General features: G+C 40.6%; 1 protein-coding gene across 1 annotated transcript; it reads right to left on the bottom strand.

The window, feature by feature from the left end:
- Window positions 1-259: 259 nt before the first annotated feature.
- On the bottom strand, window positions 260-11,423 carry gjc2 (gap junction protein gamma 2). The gene is made up of 2 exons (XM_079488820.1): window positions 11,318-11,423; window positions 260-2,728 (listed from the first exon to the last, which is right to left on the bottom strand). The coding sequence occupies exon 2, from the start codon at window positions 2,697-2,699 to the stop codon at window positions 1,458-1,460; it is 1,242 nt and encodes a 413-aa protein (XP_079344946.1). The 5' UTR covers window positions 2,700-2,728; window positions 11,318-11,423; the 3' UTR covers window positions 260-1,457.
- Between the last annotated feature and the right edge of the window lie 5,256 nt (window positions 11,424-16,679).

The raw sequence follows: 16,679 nt of genomic DNA, 5'->3' as shown, positions 1-16,679 counted from the left end.
CGGGCTGTATAACATTCGTCCCAGGGCCGCATTTGGCCCGCGGGCCGCACTTTGAGCACAGCTGAACTAGCCGATCTACATCGACACGTTGTGAGTCTATTTTAACTATTTAAAAATGTTTTTCAAAATAGTAAAAATGGCAAATACGTTTTGGGGTAAGGGGTGGCGCAAGAGTGCATGCTTGCGTGCGTGTGTGTGTGTGCATGTGTAAGAGAGAGAGATGAAGCGGTCTATTTGATAAAGCAGGATTGATATTGGTTTATTTTTATGAATATAACATTTCAACAATCTTTAACATTTGAGGCACTTAGGACTAGGAGTAGGCTATCACGATAGTGAAGGCAGAATTAGCTATTATACTGACACTACTTTGAAACATTGATTCAAAAATAGAAAACATTGAATGCTCATCAGACGTATAGGCTACTGTAGCATGCCTAAATATGAGTTAAATGGGATGGGTCTTCTATGTGGGGAAGGGGTTTGTGCACATTTGCAAAGCATGCATTATCTGCCTCAAGTTGCAGAAATCATCAGTATGTATTTAACAAATAAGCATTATTGTCAATACAGTTAACTTACCTTTCTCCTTTCAAAAGTCACTGCAAGTATTTGTAAAGTAATTGGTGGTATGTTGCAGTCTCAGACCACCATGCAGTGCAGACCTTTCAGACCTTCTAATCTACGGTAGGCCTACCTTATTTTAATTTTATTTTTATCTGAATATTTCACATGTATCTCCTTCCAGTGACACTCATACATACTACATCCAATATTAATTCTTCAAATACATGCATCTAAGGGCAGGTCCATTTGGCAAACAATCATTTCATCAATTTGTTACGAATAAGTGTTAGTGCAACTATGCAGCATTTTTGTTTCACACTTGAAATTTTGATTTAGGCCACAATTCAAAATTCAAACAAAATTTCGAATCCAGTTCGACAGTAGATCAAATAAATAGTTTGAAGCAATACAAAAAAACATCACTTTACCCTATGAAGTTACAGCAGGAATGAGAGATGTTATACTAAGCAGATACAATAACCATGTAAAAAAGCAGTGATATGTGAAAATGACACACTACAGTAACAAAGAAGAATCATAGCACGGTATCTGATAATGTGTTGTGGATTGAGAGATGCATATGGGAACAATGAATCTCACCGTCATACGTCACGTGTATGCGATCAGGAAAAAAAAACATGAACTTGAACTTGTGTTCATTTGTTCTTCTTATTCCCTTATTTCCCCAATACACTACTGTGACTAATGCCACTTAAAATGGTATGCCCATCGTCCAACCACACCATTGTGTGGGCTTTATATCTGTTGTGATTGATCATATATATTCCACCCTTATTATTGTTTAAAGTCTCTTCCAACATAAACAACTCCTCCAGTTGTCTTCAATGTCATAAAGGAGTTTGAAGTGATTTGCAATGTGACAGTTGTTTCTAGATCCAGACAGAGGACTTTCCATTTTTAACAATGGTCCCACCTTTCTCTGTGGCTGATTTTGGCCTGGCTCCTTGTTTTTCCTGGACTGCGTTGGCCCTATTTTGTTCTGCCATGGTGCCTCCAGACCCAGGGCTACTGGTTCTGGAGGTTGGCTGGTTGCTTTTTGTACTATATGTTTGAAATGCCATGTCAAGCTGCTCCTGTGCAACTCGCAAGTGACGGTGCAGGCTCGCAAGATCCGACGGGATGTTCTCATCTGGACTGATGCCCTGCTGCTCATGGGCAACGTTGGCCATGTTCTGCTCGTGAGTAATGAGGCTGTTGGGAATTTGTTTAGGCTTGTCTGACTTCATGACAAGGTTGTACCCTGGAGGGGAAGCTGGAATGTTGCGGGAGAATGGGTAGCCATTATACGACGTCCTCGTGCTTCTCTTCCTGCGAAGGGCGTCCCGAAAGTTTCCGATTCCTATGTGCAACATCTCACACAAATTTAGGAGTAGACAGAGGACGCTCACCACGTACATTATGAGGAGGAAGATGGTTTTCTCTGTGGGCCTCGAGATAAAACAGTCCACTCTATGAGGACAGGGGGCCCTGTTGCACACGTATGAAGGGCTCACCCGAAAGCCATAGAGAAGATATTGGCCTGCCAGGAACGCGACTTCAAAGATTGCCCGAGACATGAGCTGAAGGACATAGATCCGCATCAGGCCCTCTTGCATGATCTTTCGGCGGCCATCATGTCTCTGGTCGCCATCAACAGGCTTAGGTCTGACCTCTTGTGCTAACATGGCGTCCTCATAGATCATGGGCTCAGCATCATCGTCCTCTCCCTCCTCCGCCATATCCTCATGGTTCTCTCTCCACCTGGTGTGCGGCGGCGGCTGCTGCTTCCTCCGTATCCTGTGGTGTCTCCTCAGCTCCTCGTCCTTGACGCGGGCTATCTTGTGGATGGCGTAGCCCAGGTACATGATGGAGGGGGTGGAGATCATGATGATCTGGAAGACCCAGAAGCGGACGTGCGAGAGAGGAGCGAAGGCGTCGTAGCAGACATTGTCACAGCCCGGCTGCTTGGTGTTGCAGGTGAACTTGGACTGCTCGTCCGAGTAGATGGACTCCCCTCCGACCGCCGTGAGCACGATGCGGAAAATGATGAGGACCGTCAGCCATACCTTTCCCACAAAGGTGGAATGGTTGTGAATCTCTTCCAGGAGACGAGTGAGGAAGCTCCAACTCATGTTGGTCTTAAAAGCTCTTTAACTAGAATCTGTGGAGAGAGAGAACACAAACGTATTGATGAGAATTTGACTGCAAAGTAAAGCATGAAATGAACTGTGTCACATATAGGCAGGGTTCCATTTGTGAAAAACAAAACAAAAAACAGAGCGGGACATTTTCCACTTAAACCCTATAGGTCTATACGTCTTTGTACGACAAATAGCAGATGTAATGTAATAGAAGCTCACAACATGGCTCATCGTGACACATTTTTGAGTGGTGCAACCACTCCAAGGAACAGCAATGTCCGTGTTCAACCAACCGTGTTTGTGTGTGACTATGTGACTATGAGCACCAGTACCAATGAGTACCAAAAGTGGCGCTGTTATGCCAGAAACAGAGAGAGAGAGATAGTGCTGCACTGTTGCCTGCTAATGAGAGAGAGGGGGGGGGGGGGATTTGCACCACTCAGTTCACACAGGTGTGATTTTTAGCTTTTAAATCTGCTATTTCCACTAATTTTTCAAAAAATAAAATAAAATATACCAATTTTGACCAATTCTGATTCAAAATGTTCAGTTTAAGAGTACGGACATCACCTCCAACCACTGCAGTATTCATTCAAATCAGTTTGAGATCGTAGATGTACACATCACACCATTCCATTTTCAACCAAGACTATATAATCTGATCAGTGTTCATTTATATAGATTAGATAGATAGATAGATAGATAGATAGATAGATAGATAGATAGATAGATAGATAGATAGATAGATAGATAGATAGATAGATAAGATAGTTTTTTGAGTGGTGTAAACCACTCCTACGACTGGCTTTGTTAGTTTACGTGTCTGTCTGTCTGTCTGTCTGTCTGTCTGTTCGTACCAAAAAATGAGCATGGTTGCTACGGTCAATAGCCTAGATCTAGGAAAGTGGTCACTCAGTTCACACGGGTGTGATTTCATTACGTCAGACATTACGTCAGACCACAGCTGATCAGGCTATATTAAGACCTTACACCACTCAGTTCACACGGGTGTGATTTTTATTAAAGTGCCCTACATCATAAGAAGATGCCCAGCCCGCACGAGTTTACAAGTCACTCACAAAATGTACATACACAATGATACACCATAAACAAAATACATAAACAGTTACTTATGGATACATCGTTCTCCAACGTAACTGCCATGCCTTCTCTATGAATTTTCCTAAAACATAAACTTCATTGCTGTAATTACAACTCTAATTTGGTTACATTTGAACACTTTTGGAGTTACAATATGGTACAATTTACACTAAGGATTTGACTGAGATAACAATACGGCCTATGTTCTTAATGCATGTCAGCACCCAGAATGATGTCAGCCAGTCAGCCACTCACTGCCCATGCCACAATGCATCATGCAGCAAGCTGTGTTTCTAGTGAAGTCATGTTTGGTGTACTTGTGACTAATGTGATCCTCTATTTACTCCATAACAGTCATTGGAGTCAGGCTAGTGCCTGATTCCAATGACACGTATTTAATTGTGTTTGTTGCCTGGTTTAAATTGCACATAACACCTAATAGAAATGTGTGTGAACTAAATAGAAATGTTAACAGCTAAGGGTAATGCCCATAAATTGCTGATGGAAGATTGGAAGATTTTGGCTTCTAATCTAAATATTTTAACTCTATGCTGCACCTGTCAGGTCAGAGTGTTCTGAACACTGACAGGAAGGTGACAAATTGAATAAAAAATAATTTCATCTTGTCAGCAGTGAGTCAGTTCAAGATGTTTTACTATGAACAACAATCATAATGGTGTAAGGGTGAAAAATTAAGCTGTTTTAAGTAAATTAACAGTACTACTGCTCCCACAGTATATTTGCCATAGCATGCAAAAGGACACACGTGGGTGGGTGTGTATACACACACACAAATACATACATGCCCGTGCGCGCGCGTGCGCGCGCACGCACGCACGCCACACACACACACACACACACACACACACACACACACACACACACACACACACACACACACACACACACACATGGGTGCAAATATTGCATTCAGTCTAAATGGGTAAAGGTTCTAAGTAATATCATTTAGACCTGATGCAACCTAGTATACATTGTTATACCTTTCAATCCAGGAGCTACATCTGTGCCTCATTAGTTGTTGCTGTACATGTAGCAACATAATCATTAAAAATACATATTAGTCAATACAAATTTGAAGATTTTCAGAAATGTTAGGGTTTGGGTTAGGCGTTTTTAGAGTCGGCCTCAGGTCTAAACAAGCTGGAAATGTTAACTCTCCTCACATCCACTATAGCTGTGCTCAATCTGTACACTGAGGGGAGATAGTAGTGTTTCTGACTCCTCGTCCTTCATGTGTTGATCTCATGACTGTGGCACTGTGTTCCCTGGTGTGGGAAGTGCCATGTCACCTGTCATCTGAGTGAACAGACGAGGCTTGTTGGTCTGCCACAAGGCCTCCCCTCCAGGCCCCAGCACCAATGACACTAGGGAGGGGCACAGTCATGAAGACCGATGGCATCTATGATGGGCAAGTTGGCAACCCAGATACCATATATGCCCCAGGATGGCAAGATAGCGGACATTTGCTTCACTAAGGATCTAACACATTTGGCCATGTCTTCCATGTGTCATGGAACGTGACTGACAGACATTATTGAGTGGCCGGGTTTAGAATTTCCACAAAATGTTAGTGATGGCCATGTTTTTCTTGAATCACTTATATACTGTATAGTCCACGTTGAGCGCATAGTTATGTTAGAATTACTGTAGTAATTACTATACATTATACAAAAGATGTAGTAAAATTGTAAAATTGAATAGGTTCTGCATAATGAATGATTGCATAACAGTTATTCATAATTTGAAAGCAACTCTTTCATCCAGTGTGTCAAGTTAAACATTTAATTTAACTATAAACTGAAAAGCGAAAAATCATTAATTATTTTTGGACTTCCATATTAGTCACTTTGTCAGTATTGAATTGATTGTTAGCGTTTAAGTTCTGCTTAAGTTCTGTTCGTTTAAGTTCTGCTTTAAATAACAAATGAGTATTTTCTAATCTAATGCAAACATAACCATTCATGTTCAATAGTGTGACCATAAACTAAACTGTACTGTATATGTTGGTGGTGCGCTATTCATGAATAAATGTACATACCCCATTTTGGATTACAAAATCGTCTTATAGAGCTGTAAAACGTTTATTCTTTTAATTTAAAAGCTGAATGATTATAAGAATTGTATTTTGACACATGGTGACGCAAGCAGTCACCGATCCAATTTAAAAAAAAACAATTTTACTGATGCAACTCCAATGCCATGACAGAATAAATTGCATCATAAAACTAAAAACTTGATTAAACCCACCTGGAAAAGTTGCACATGCCTTGCCCATCCTGAAGGTTGTCCATGTCTCCTCTGCTCTCCTTAAATCTCCCATGCAAAGTCTGATACACCGAATAGACGAGCCATCCTAATGCCCTATAGCTGGCACCTGCCCTCTATTTGCTAATTGCAAAAAAACGGATCAAACTTTTTAGAGCAAGTAACTTAGCTTTAACTGATCCTGGTTCCCCTACGCTATGAGTTCTTGCTGAAGTGAATGCCTCACATTCTGACTCATGTCTGGTTTCTATTACACCAGCCTTCTGCCCAAGACGGTATTAAAACAAAGGCAGGAAGAAAAAAAAAATCCTCCTCTGGCAAATGACCCTCTTCCAAGGGTCAGACATGAGGATATCTTACTGCAGATTGAAATGAACACCCAACCGGGATGGAGCTTGTTAATCGCAAATGTTGTCAACCTCCCCCATACCCACATGTTCACCACTTGTAACACAGACCATGATAGTTTATTTGTTCCTCTCTCTCTCTCTCTGTCTCTCTCTGTCTCTCTCTCTCTCTCTCTCTCTCTCTCTCTCTCTCTCTCTCTCTCTCTCTGTCTCTCTCTCGTTTGCTCTCTCTCTCTCTCTCTCTCTCTCTCTGTCTCTCTCTCGTTTGCTCTCTCTCTCTCTCCCACCGTCTGATTTCTCTCTCCTCGCTGTCATTCTCTTGGTTACTCTCCATCTCTGCACGCACGCACGCACAGCTGCATAGTCTGAGCTCCTTGATCGCCTCCCGACCACCTATACTACTGTATATATAGCAACAACTATAGCTATAGCAAAAATGGTGATGCATATTTGAGGTATACGTCACAAGCATACACGTGTGTGAAAGTGCAACAGGGATATGCCCTCTGATCTCTCTCTGTCTGTGTGTGTGTGTCTCTCTCTCTCTCTCTCTCTCACACACAGACACACACACACACACACACACACACACACACACACACACACACACACACACACACACACACGCAGGTGCACTATATATTCTAGATCAACAGCTCCTATATTATCTTTCAGTTATAAGCAGGTGGCAGTAACGTCAGGGGGGGGGAGAGAGAGAGACTGGGGGTTTTGAGGACATAAGTGTCAAAGGGACACGAGCCACATTGCCTCAGTAGATCCGCTAGAATGTATCCAACAGGTATGCTCAGTCATATCATGTGTCATAATATTTAGACCTTCAATCCAGGCAAATGGCCAGAAATTAGAGCGGTTGACAGCTTGTACTCTGTTCTCCACCCCATGTCTTTTCCGACTTGGTGTTTACACTTGAAGCTTTCACCTCTCAGTCCGTGGAATGCAGTAGCACACAATGGGATTTCTTTTTTTCACATGTCAAGAATAATGCCTATACATGTGTACAGAAATCATGGGAATCTCACACTTATGTAATCTGCATCTGACCCTGCATGTGCATTCACTGGGTTCTCTCTTCCCCCCCCCCTAGATTGTCCCAATTTCAATCAGGAAGGCCAAGAGAAAGCACAGCAGGAGACAAATGATTCATGTGAGATTGAAATCGTAAAGGAATTCCTACTTTGTGCCAGCCATCTCTCTGAAGTTTGGGAAGTCATTCTAAACGCAACTACTTTTAATAGACAACAGATAAACGGTTTAGTGTCTGGCTTGCATTAATGAACTGTATCTGGTCACTGTCATAATGGTCATATTACCATATTATTTGCACTAGCCCTGCAATAACCCTTAATTATATCCTGCAAAATACCAATACAAAACGTTGCACAGCACAACGGCCTTCTTTTATTTAACAACATTGATAGATTCATTGACGTATGATTTTACTGTGATATAACATTATTATGAGTTGTGAGTGTTGAGTTGAGTTATGAGTTATGAGTGTCAACCTTTGCAAAATAAATATTTCTAACTACCGCAGTTCTGTTTGAGCATAGAGTGCCGACACTGAAGCCTGACTTTATACTATACGCATGGAAAACAGCAGATCTACAAGCTTGTTTGATTGTCTATTTTCGGTGCCCGCCACCTGTGTAAGTGTATATAACCCTACAGTAGATGGTATAAGCCAGGCTTTAAAGGGGAAAACCACCCATTTTCAACATTTTACTATGTTATTAATATACCTTAGAGCTGTTAAAAATAATAAAAAGGTCCCCCCATTTTGTGTTTCCTAGAACTGTAATTATGAAAAAAATCCTTAACATGGTGAAACACATCTTGATGACATCATCAAGATGTGTTTCACCATGTTCAGGATTTTTTCTAGTTCTAGGAAACACAGAATGGGGGGACTTTTTATTATTTCCACACAACAGCTCTAAGGTATATTAATGACATAGTAAAATGTTGAAAATGAGTGGAATGCCCCTTTAAAACAAGCCATCTGGGCCTGCAGGACTCATCTTCCAGAGGCCTTGCCTCTAGACATTCCCTCCTCGTCTGACTGAAGAGATGTGGTGTTGCATTGCATGATGCATGCACCCATGGTGCACCATGGAGGAAAAGATGCATGCTGCTGGAGAGACTAGTATAGAGCATTTGGGATTCAGCGAGGCAGACATGTGCTGTCCCAAAGGGCTTTGCTGCATGTCCCTCCAAAATATTACCATATTGCCACCCAAAAGACAGATGGTCCAGCTTTGAATATTACCATGTCTGAAAATTCTGTATTGTCTATTCAACTGTATGAGAAAGTGGTTCATGTTCACAAAATACAGTCTGTCCAAGGCCAGGAGAATATATACACAGGTATATATATTGTTTTCTTTCCCCCCCAGAAAAGACATTAAAACATTGTTTGACATTCATTTTGATACAAGGAGTGGAATTATGTACAGCAACTGTAAAGGTGGTTGCACACCGGCCACGTTTTTCGGAAAACCGATGGAGAAACGCTGCTAAAAATCTGAATTTGCATCCGATCCGCGCCCGGTGTGGAGACCTTTACTGTTAGTTTTGAATATGTGTGAATGTGTAAATGACTTGTGTGCTTTTAAAAGAGTGAAATACACCTACATGTTTATATACTGTAGGTCAGATAAGGTCAAATCTAAATTATGTTTGTCACATAACAAAAACTGCATATAATAATCTAACAATGAAGAATTATATTATGTACCTAGGTATATGAATTGAACAACTTACAATTGAATTGAACAATAAATCTTGAATCTTGTTCAAATAAAATAAAATGGGGTCCTGTCACCTTGACAGTCTGAGTTTGCTCACGAATGAACAGACTGTCACCTTTGATTCAAGTATTCTTTCTAGAATAAAAGGGTTTGTTTGTACCCCAGATGGCTATCAGTTATCAGAATCACACCACCCACGGAACCTGTTAATTAGAGTGAGATTTAAAATACTGTGACAGGATGCAACGCTTCCCAGTCTGTGTCAGACCTTCAGGAGGTCAATCATGTGGGGTTTTGCGGCGCTAGTGAGTGTCGAAGCGATGCAACAGTCACAGACAACATAGAGAAGTGAACATCTTGACATATCTCCTTGGCCCCACCAATGTCAGCGCAAGAGTTTTGGCAACACATAATAACTGAGCAAAAGTTGATGTGAGCCGACCGGGGTCTGTTTATGTAACAGATCAAGTCTGATCATGTGACTTGGATGTCCCCCCCCTAGAGAAAAGAGTGACACAAGACACCAGAGCAAAAGCATTCAGCTCAGTGTTGGGCTCCTGCTCCTCTTTTCTCCACCACATGCAACTGCTCTTAACCAGACAGGGCTATCCCATAGGCTGCCTGAGAGTGGTGGCAGTCCTATCTCATTTGTTCATCTGTATTCGCCCAGTTTTTTTTTCAGTCAAGCCTGTTCTACCCGCTGGGTGAGCATGTCTAATGCCAGTTTAGACTAAGGCTGGACTCCACTGAAGCAACTGAGTTGAAAAGCCTTGAGGTCGATGGCAACAACACCACCCGAGAAGAACACATCTTCCCTCAGCTTGGACTGTTTGTCTTCTACAAGAGAGGCGAGCAGCAGGCAGCTGATTTGTATGTTATATTAGTGGTACAAAAAGCAACAGAACATTTTCAGGGTAGATTTGTAATATGAATTGACTACTGTCTCAGCTAATTCTATAGAGTGGTCTAGGGGTGAAATATTGCTGTAGTCGAAAGGAGTTAAGTTCGCACCTTGATCCATACAGATTTACAGTATCAGTCTAAATATGATTTTTGCATTGGATTTGTGATAATAATCTCTGTGGCAAATGCAAGTTCTTGATAGATTGTTCTGCAATTAGTAAAGTAAATGCAAGTAAAAAGCTATAAACTATTGTGTTGATCATCACCACCATGAATTCTTGTGTGTTTCAGACTAGTGATGACGTGTAATGTCTGTAGTTTAATTTAGCTACTGGTTAGCAGCTGCTTTTTTAAAAGACACAAAAGCTTCACAATTAATGAATGGGGTGTTTACTAGCGTGTTTTTGTTGTAAAACTAAATGTGAAAATCCCTAGCCTGTGTTGTTGACCACAGATCTTTTGGCATTTTACCAAAAGCCCGCCATTAAAACCCCCCCCACAGACTTTGAGAGAGAAAACCATGGCAATATATGGTTTTGGGAATAGAAACGTTGCCACTATGGACCACACATGGTCAAATAAAAGAAAAAGAAAAAAATATATTCTATGATGGCTAATTAAAAGGGCAAATTGCACTTCATTAAACAAGACATTTCCGTGCTGTCAGTCAGACTGGTAAAGCATATAGTGTATTTTCTAGTGTGAAACCTGCAGTATGAAGTGCAGGGTTTTTTGATTGATTGATTTAAATATTTATTAACAGTTAAGAATTACAGTACAGTACATTTCAAGCACAAACTCAATACAAAGACTGTTAACTGTGAGTGGACGACCCAATTAAGCATTACACTTGTTTACAAGAGGGTCCACCATGTTCTATTCATCAAAGTAAGGTAATCAAAGGGTAAGGAACACAGTGATGTTGCCTCCCAGCTATAAGATCTCAAGTCATCAGCGCCTACCCTACGTGGGGTTGGCGAAAGGGCCTTTCTGTGTGTTTTTGCATGTTTTCCCCGTGTCTTAAAAGGATCCCTGGCTAATAAGACAAATTATATCTTTCACTCAATTCTCTCCATATGCAGACCGTGGCCATCTTACTATGTAAGTTAATGGCAAGGTGCTACCTAGGTGCAACTTCCAATGGCAGCCCATTCATCCAAACAGAAAAGTCCTATCTGATTGTATTAAACAACGTCAAACTCACCAACATTGCAGCTGTACGGAAAGCTTGAATTATTCTCTTTCTATCCTCAAAGTGTTTGTTTCATAAAAATCCACTGTACATGTTATCAGCTACTTTGTGTCCTTGCAGGTGATTCTTTTTCTAAGTGCTGGAGTTTGGAAGTGCTCGTTAGATATCACTCAACTGCCCTGTGTACCACCTGTTTTGAATTAGCACATAATGCAAGAGGCAGCAGGACATTGCTTTACTGAAAACAAGTGCTTCCAAACTCTGATGGAAACATGGCCGCGGTCTGCAAATGGTCAATAGCAACAACTCCCATCGCAAGTTGATGATGTAATTTGTCCATGTGTGGTCCAGCCCTAAGTAAGGGCATTTTATCAGGTATTTGACCAATCTGGGAACTAAATCGTTACCAAGAAATGTCTTCACCAATGTGTTTCTAAAGGTGTCTAATAACATATACTAAAAGTTTGAAATTCAACTCCCGTGGGAAATTGAGTTATTAGCATAATATGTGACCAAACCCTTAACATCCTATATAAGGCAAAAAAGTCCAAATTTCATCAATCTTTAAGTAGCATGTGACATATGAAACTAGGGGGTTTTCATGATTCTGAATCCATTCCCAGCATTAGTTTTGCACAAAAACACTCCTTGGGCTAAATTAGGCCATATCCACTTGACCAAATGTGCTGACCTCATCACGTTTGTGAGGCCGTTTACCTCCCAAGGAGTGTTTTTTGTGCAAAACGAATGCTTGGAATGGATTCAGAATCATGAAAACCCTATAGTTTCATATGTCACATGCTACTTAAAGAATGATGAAATTTGGACTTTTTTGCATTATATAGGATGTTAAGGGTATGGTCACATATTATGCTAATAACTCAATTTCCCACGGGAGTTGAATTTCAAACTTTTAGTGCATGTTATTAGACACCTTTAGAAACACATTGGTGAAGAAATTTCTTGGTAACGATTTAGTTCCCAGATTTTCATAGATTTCTCTTACTTATGGAATGTATGGAATGCACGTGCTAAAAGGTTTTTGAATATTGTTTTGATACTCATTTAACCTTAGGAAGTTGTTTTAATAAGTTGTTTTTTATTAGCATATATTCAATACATTTGTAGGGCTAAACCACACATGAGCATATGACATCATCTATTTATAAAATAAATAGAATATTTAAGGTGTTTTATTTATTTATTTTAATTTTAGTTACAAAGGGCAATTATAATGTATTAAGGCATATTTTCTTATTAGCCAGGGATCCTTTTAAGGTAGGTACCCTCACAAAAAACATGCAGTAATCCTGGTCTCTATACTGCCTCCCCCTGGTCAGCCGGGGTGCCTGATGGAGGGGAAAGGAACTAGTCGGAATAACGAATAACCAGGGAATCTCCCCCCTGTCAGGTGATAAGACGTTTCCTGCACAGTGCACACTCACACCATGCATTGAAGGAAGCATTAACTCAGTTCGGGACTCTCCCCAGGTTGGCAGAGAGAGAGAGTAGCGCCGAGGATTACAGCTTAGGCAATTGGCACCGGGTGAAAAATGTCAAACATGATACTATATAGTCTCTTCATTTATTGCTTTAATACTTTAATTTAGCCTTATATGTTGTAGCCTTATGTTTCATGTAACCACGTTTTGATGATGGATTACGTTGGTGGAACAATATGTGGAGAAAATCGGCAGTATAAAACAGGATGCTACAGCATGTGTCACCACTTAAAACAGTACACAAGAAACGACGAGTAAAATGCCCTCTCTAATAAAACTGATAAGGTTCCGCTGGAAATAAGGGCCATGTTATCTCTTTCTACTTATTGGCTTTACTGCCCTGCAATATTCTAAACATGAATGTGGCTCAGAATATCCTCTCTCCAGTCCATATGTATCCACATAGATGTTGTATTTAAGACATAAACACTACTGATGTTCCCTCTAGTGCACATTACGAGCTGGAGCATAATATATATTTCAGTTAGTTATGTAATGTTGTATCTAAGCTAGTTGAAATGTAATAAAAACCATATGCTATAGCCTACCTGTTCTGGGTTTGGAATTAATGTACTGCATCGGCGATGTATCAGACTAAAACGCAGTTATATGGATTCATAATGGTATGGTAAAATAGCAAAGGCAAAGATTCTTATTAATAACCCTCTGCTCAATATTACAATAGGAATTATGTTTTGACCAGTCCTGCATTTAACCTATCACAAAATAAATATATTGAAAAGTTTCAAATTCAATGTTTTATTTTCACCTGTAATGACAATGCCCAAAACCAGGATGCCATGCAGGGTTAAAGTGGTTAACACACAGCACTGAGGTGCACTGAGTCTTTTCAGTTTGGCATGGCCCCTGTCGCTCATATCAAAGACACTCAAAAGAGCTTCATGTAAAAATGCGTGAAACATGCCAGCAATGAACCCAGTTTTCCATTCACCGTGGCCAGGAGTGAAACATTCTATCAAAGTGGGCCTACTCCAACAGCTGCAACTTGAATGAAGAAGGGCTAGGGAGATAAAGTGATATGGGTTGCTAATGACTCTGGAAATATGTAAACTCAAGAAAGTCGGAAGTAGCCTATATACAGTTAGTAACGTATGTAAGTTAAAGTTAGTGTAATTGTTCTTACTTAACTGTACTGTACTTTCTAACTGTACAGCAGATGAAAATGACTTCAATCTACTGTTCATTTGAATAATCTTATCTCATTTCAAATCTACTGTTCATTCGAATCATCTCATTCCAATCTTTTTTCTTCTTCTTTTTTACATGCTTTTCAACACAAACAGCTACAGTACCCACTCTTTGTTGTGGTGGTCAGTATTCTTCACGCACAGTGGGACCTTTTCAGGACAGCAGCATCAACCATTCTCCTTAAACAACAAAGCCTTTGCTTTAGGGAGCTGGGGGGGTCTTAACTCTTTGACGTGATCTTGTCATAACTGCCCATGTCATGTGGGCTGATCTGGGGCAAGCCCCCTAGGAGCAGCAGACACAGTCAGGGTCATTTGGACTAACAGAGATACATGCTAACTGAAACTCCTTCCAGACGCCTCGCTGACATATCCGTTCTCCAGTGCAAGAGCAGATACAGCAACTCAGTGCACTTCAGACACTGACAGCAATGCTGCGGGCTCTCATAACAACAGCTCTCTCTCTCTCTCTCTCTCTCTCTCTCTCTCTCTCTCTCTCTCTCTCTCTCTCTCTAATGTCTTATGCAACAGTACCTCATACACTACAATCCTGCGCATGCAGTACTATCATGTTTAATTTAAAAAGCATGGTATGTAAAGCACGGATATGGCACTTGTCTTGTGATAACAGTGATGCAGGCCACCGCCCAAAATTAGCCTGGTTTGTTTTCTGCAACAACAAAACTATCCTATGGTGGTGAAATTATGCCATAATAAAATTCTGGAATGAAACAATAGTATATGTGTTGTAATGAACATCTTGCACAATTAAGAAAAGTCTCAAATGAGAATCTAATCTAACAAGCCTATAAATCTTCAGGCACTCTTGCTCTAGCTTTTTTGTGCACTTCATCTTGATGTCATCTGGAGTTGTTGATCAGTGTGTGTGTGTGTGTGTGTGTGTGTGTGTGTGTGTGTGTGTGTGTGTGTGTGTGTGTGTGTGTGTGTGTGCGCGTGCGTGACTGCGTGTGTATGCTGTGCATGCATTGGATTTATTCATTTATCATTAGATGTTTTTAGCCACAAGATGGCAGTAAAATTGCAGACTTTCAATAAGAGTGCACTATTGATTTGACCTGATGTCTGTCTGTCTGTCTGTCTGTCTGTCTGTCTGTCTGTCTGTCTGTCTGTCTGTCTGTCTGTCTGTCTGTCTGTCTGCCTGCCTGCCTGCCTGCCTGCCTGCCTGCCTGCCTGTCTGTCTGTCGGTACACATACATATCAGGATAACACTTCGTATTTTTGTATATTCAAATTAGAATCCAAATGAGAATTATACTCGTGTAATGTATTAACAAAATCAATCAAATGCTTTTTAGCCTGCACCCAACACATGTAGTATTATGTTTATGGATGGTAGAGTATGTGTTAATATAATATTAAATATATTAACTCTTACATTTGGGGTGGTTGTATTTTGTCTCCATGCTCTTCTATTGGGACATTTGGATCGACTCAAATGTCTCACCTATAGACACAGGATCTGACACGGATTCTGACCTGATGGTCAAGGTTCAATGTCTCCCCTGAGCAAGCAGTCAGGCTCTATTAGCTCAATGGTACAAATGTCTATTGTCTGCACTTGCACAGGAAACCGGTTTGAAATCGGGAGTAGAAGAGGAAAGTTACATTTTCTGGAACATTCAACATTCTTGAAAAAAATATATTTGTAATAATTTCATTATGTTAGGAATTGTTTTTGCATAATGTTGTGGTTTTTGCTTGAAAACCAAAATAACTTCCTAATAACTTAATTAGTTAATAATAATAATATCTAATTTCTAGGGCATTATTATGGCAGTAAATAAAATCAGTTCAAATCTCTGCACGAGTGCATTTCTTTCTTTCTTTCTTTTTTTCGTTCGTATAAAATGTAAACTAACTAACTAGCTAACTAAGTAAGCAACACTCCTGCACAATTACAATCACACCACGTTGATAATCGAGAGCCAAAAGGTTGAACCTACCTTTCCATGGTCGCTATATAGAATACCCAGAATACCCTGGGCTAGGATCCAGAGGCATGGTTTCACTGTTCAAGCTCGGAAGCAGGATGAGAGAGAGAGACAATGGCTCATTTTTCTTCAAAACCCCTCACCACCAAGTACAGGCCGGACACTCAGGAGTCCAGCAACCTCGCAATGGGCCCATTGTTCTCTGGTTTGTTCGCCTCCATCACTAGAGCTCCACTAGTTTGTTTATTTCATTCAGGATGACTTCTGTCACAGCCTTATTCATTCACCCAGAAGCTAACACTGATACATACGTCTTTGGACCTTGAGACCCCTGCGTGTGTGTGTGTGTGTGTGTGTGTGTGTGTGTGTGTGTGTGTGTGTGTGTGTGTGCGTGCAATGATACTGTATGGGTACAGATCTATAGATTTGTCTGTTTATTCTGGATTTCCCCCGTCACAAAGGGAAACTAAGTGTAGCAGCCTGCAGTAAGACTCAAAATGGTGGTTTTCATTGTCTTCTTGGCTAATGAAAGCATCTCTCCAGCCTCGGGAAAGGGCTATGAATCTGCTGTAGTACAGCCCAATTACACTATTTTGTATTTTGATTGATTGATATTGAATACTTGCAGTTACAATTTGCATAAAAAAGCACAGGGAAGAACAGTTCAATACAAGGTCTGCAAAAATGATTTAAACCCAAGAAAGCCCAGATG

The sequence above is a fragment of the Electrona antarctica genome, assembly GCF_951216825.1.
Source record: "Electrona antarctica genome assembly, chromosome: 19".
Classification (NCBI taxonomy): Eukaryota; Metazoa; Chordata; class Actinopteri; order Myctophiformes; family Myctophidae; genus Electrona; species Electrona antarctica.
Note: the sequence above shows the minus strand (reverse complement) of the source record. Positions and strands in the feature narration are given on the sequence as shown.

Bases quoted from the DNA above. Each gene is read 5' to 3' on its own strand.
- gjc2 (XM_079488820.1), bottom strand. From the start codon at position 2,699: ATGAGTTGGAGCTTCCTCACTCGTCTCCTGGAAGAGATTCACAACCAT.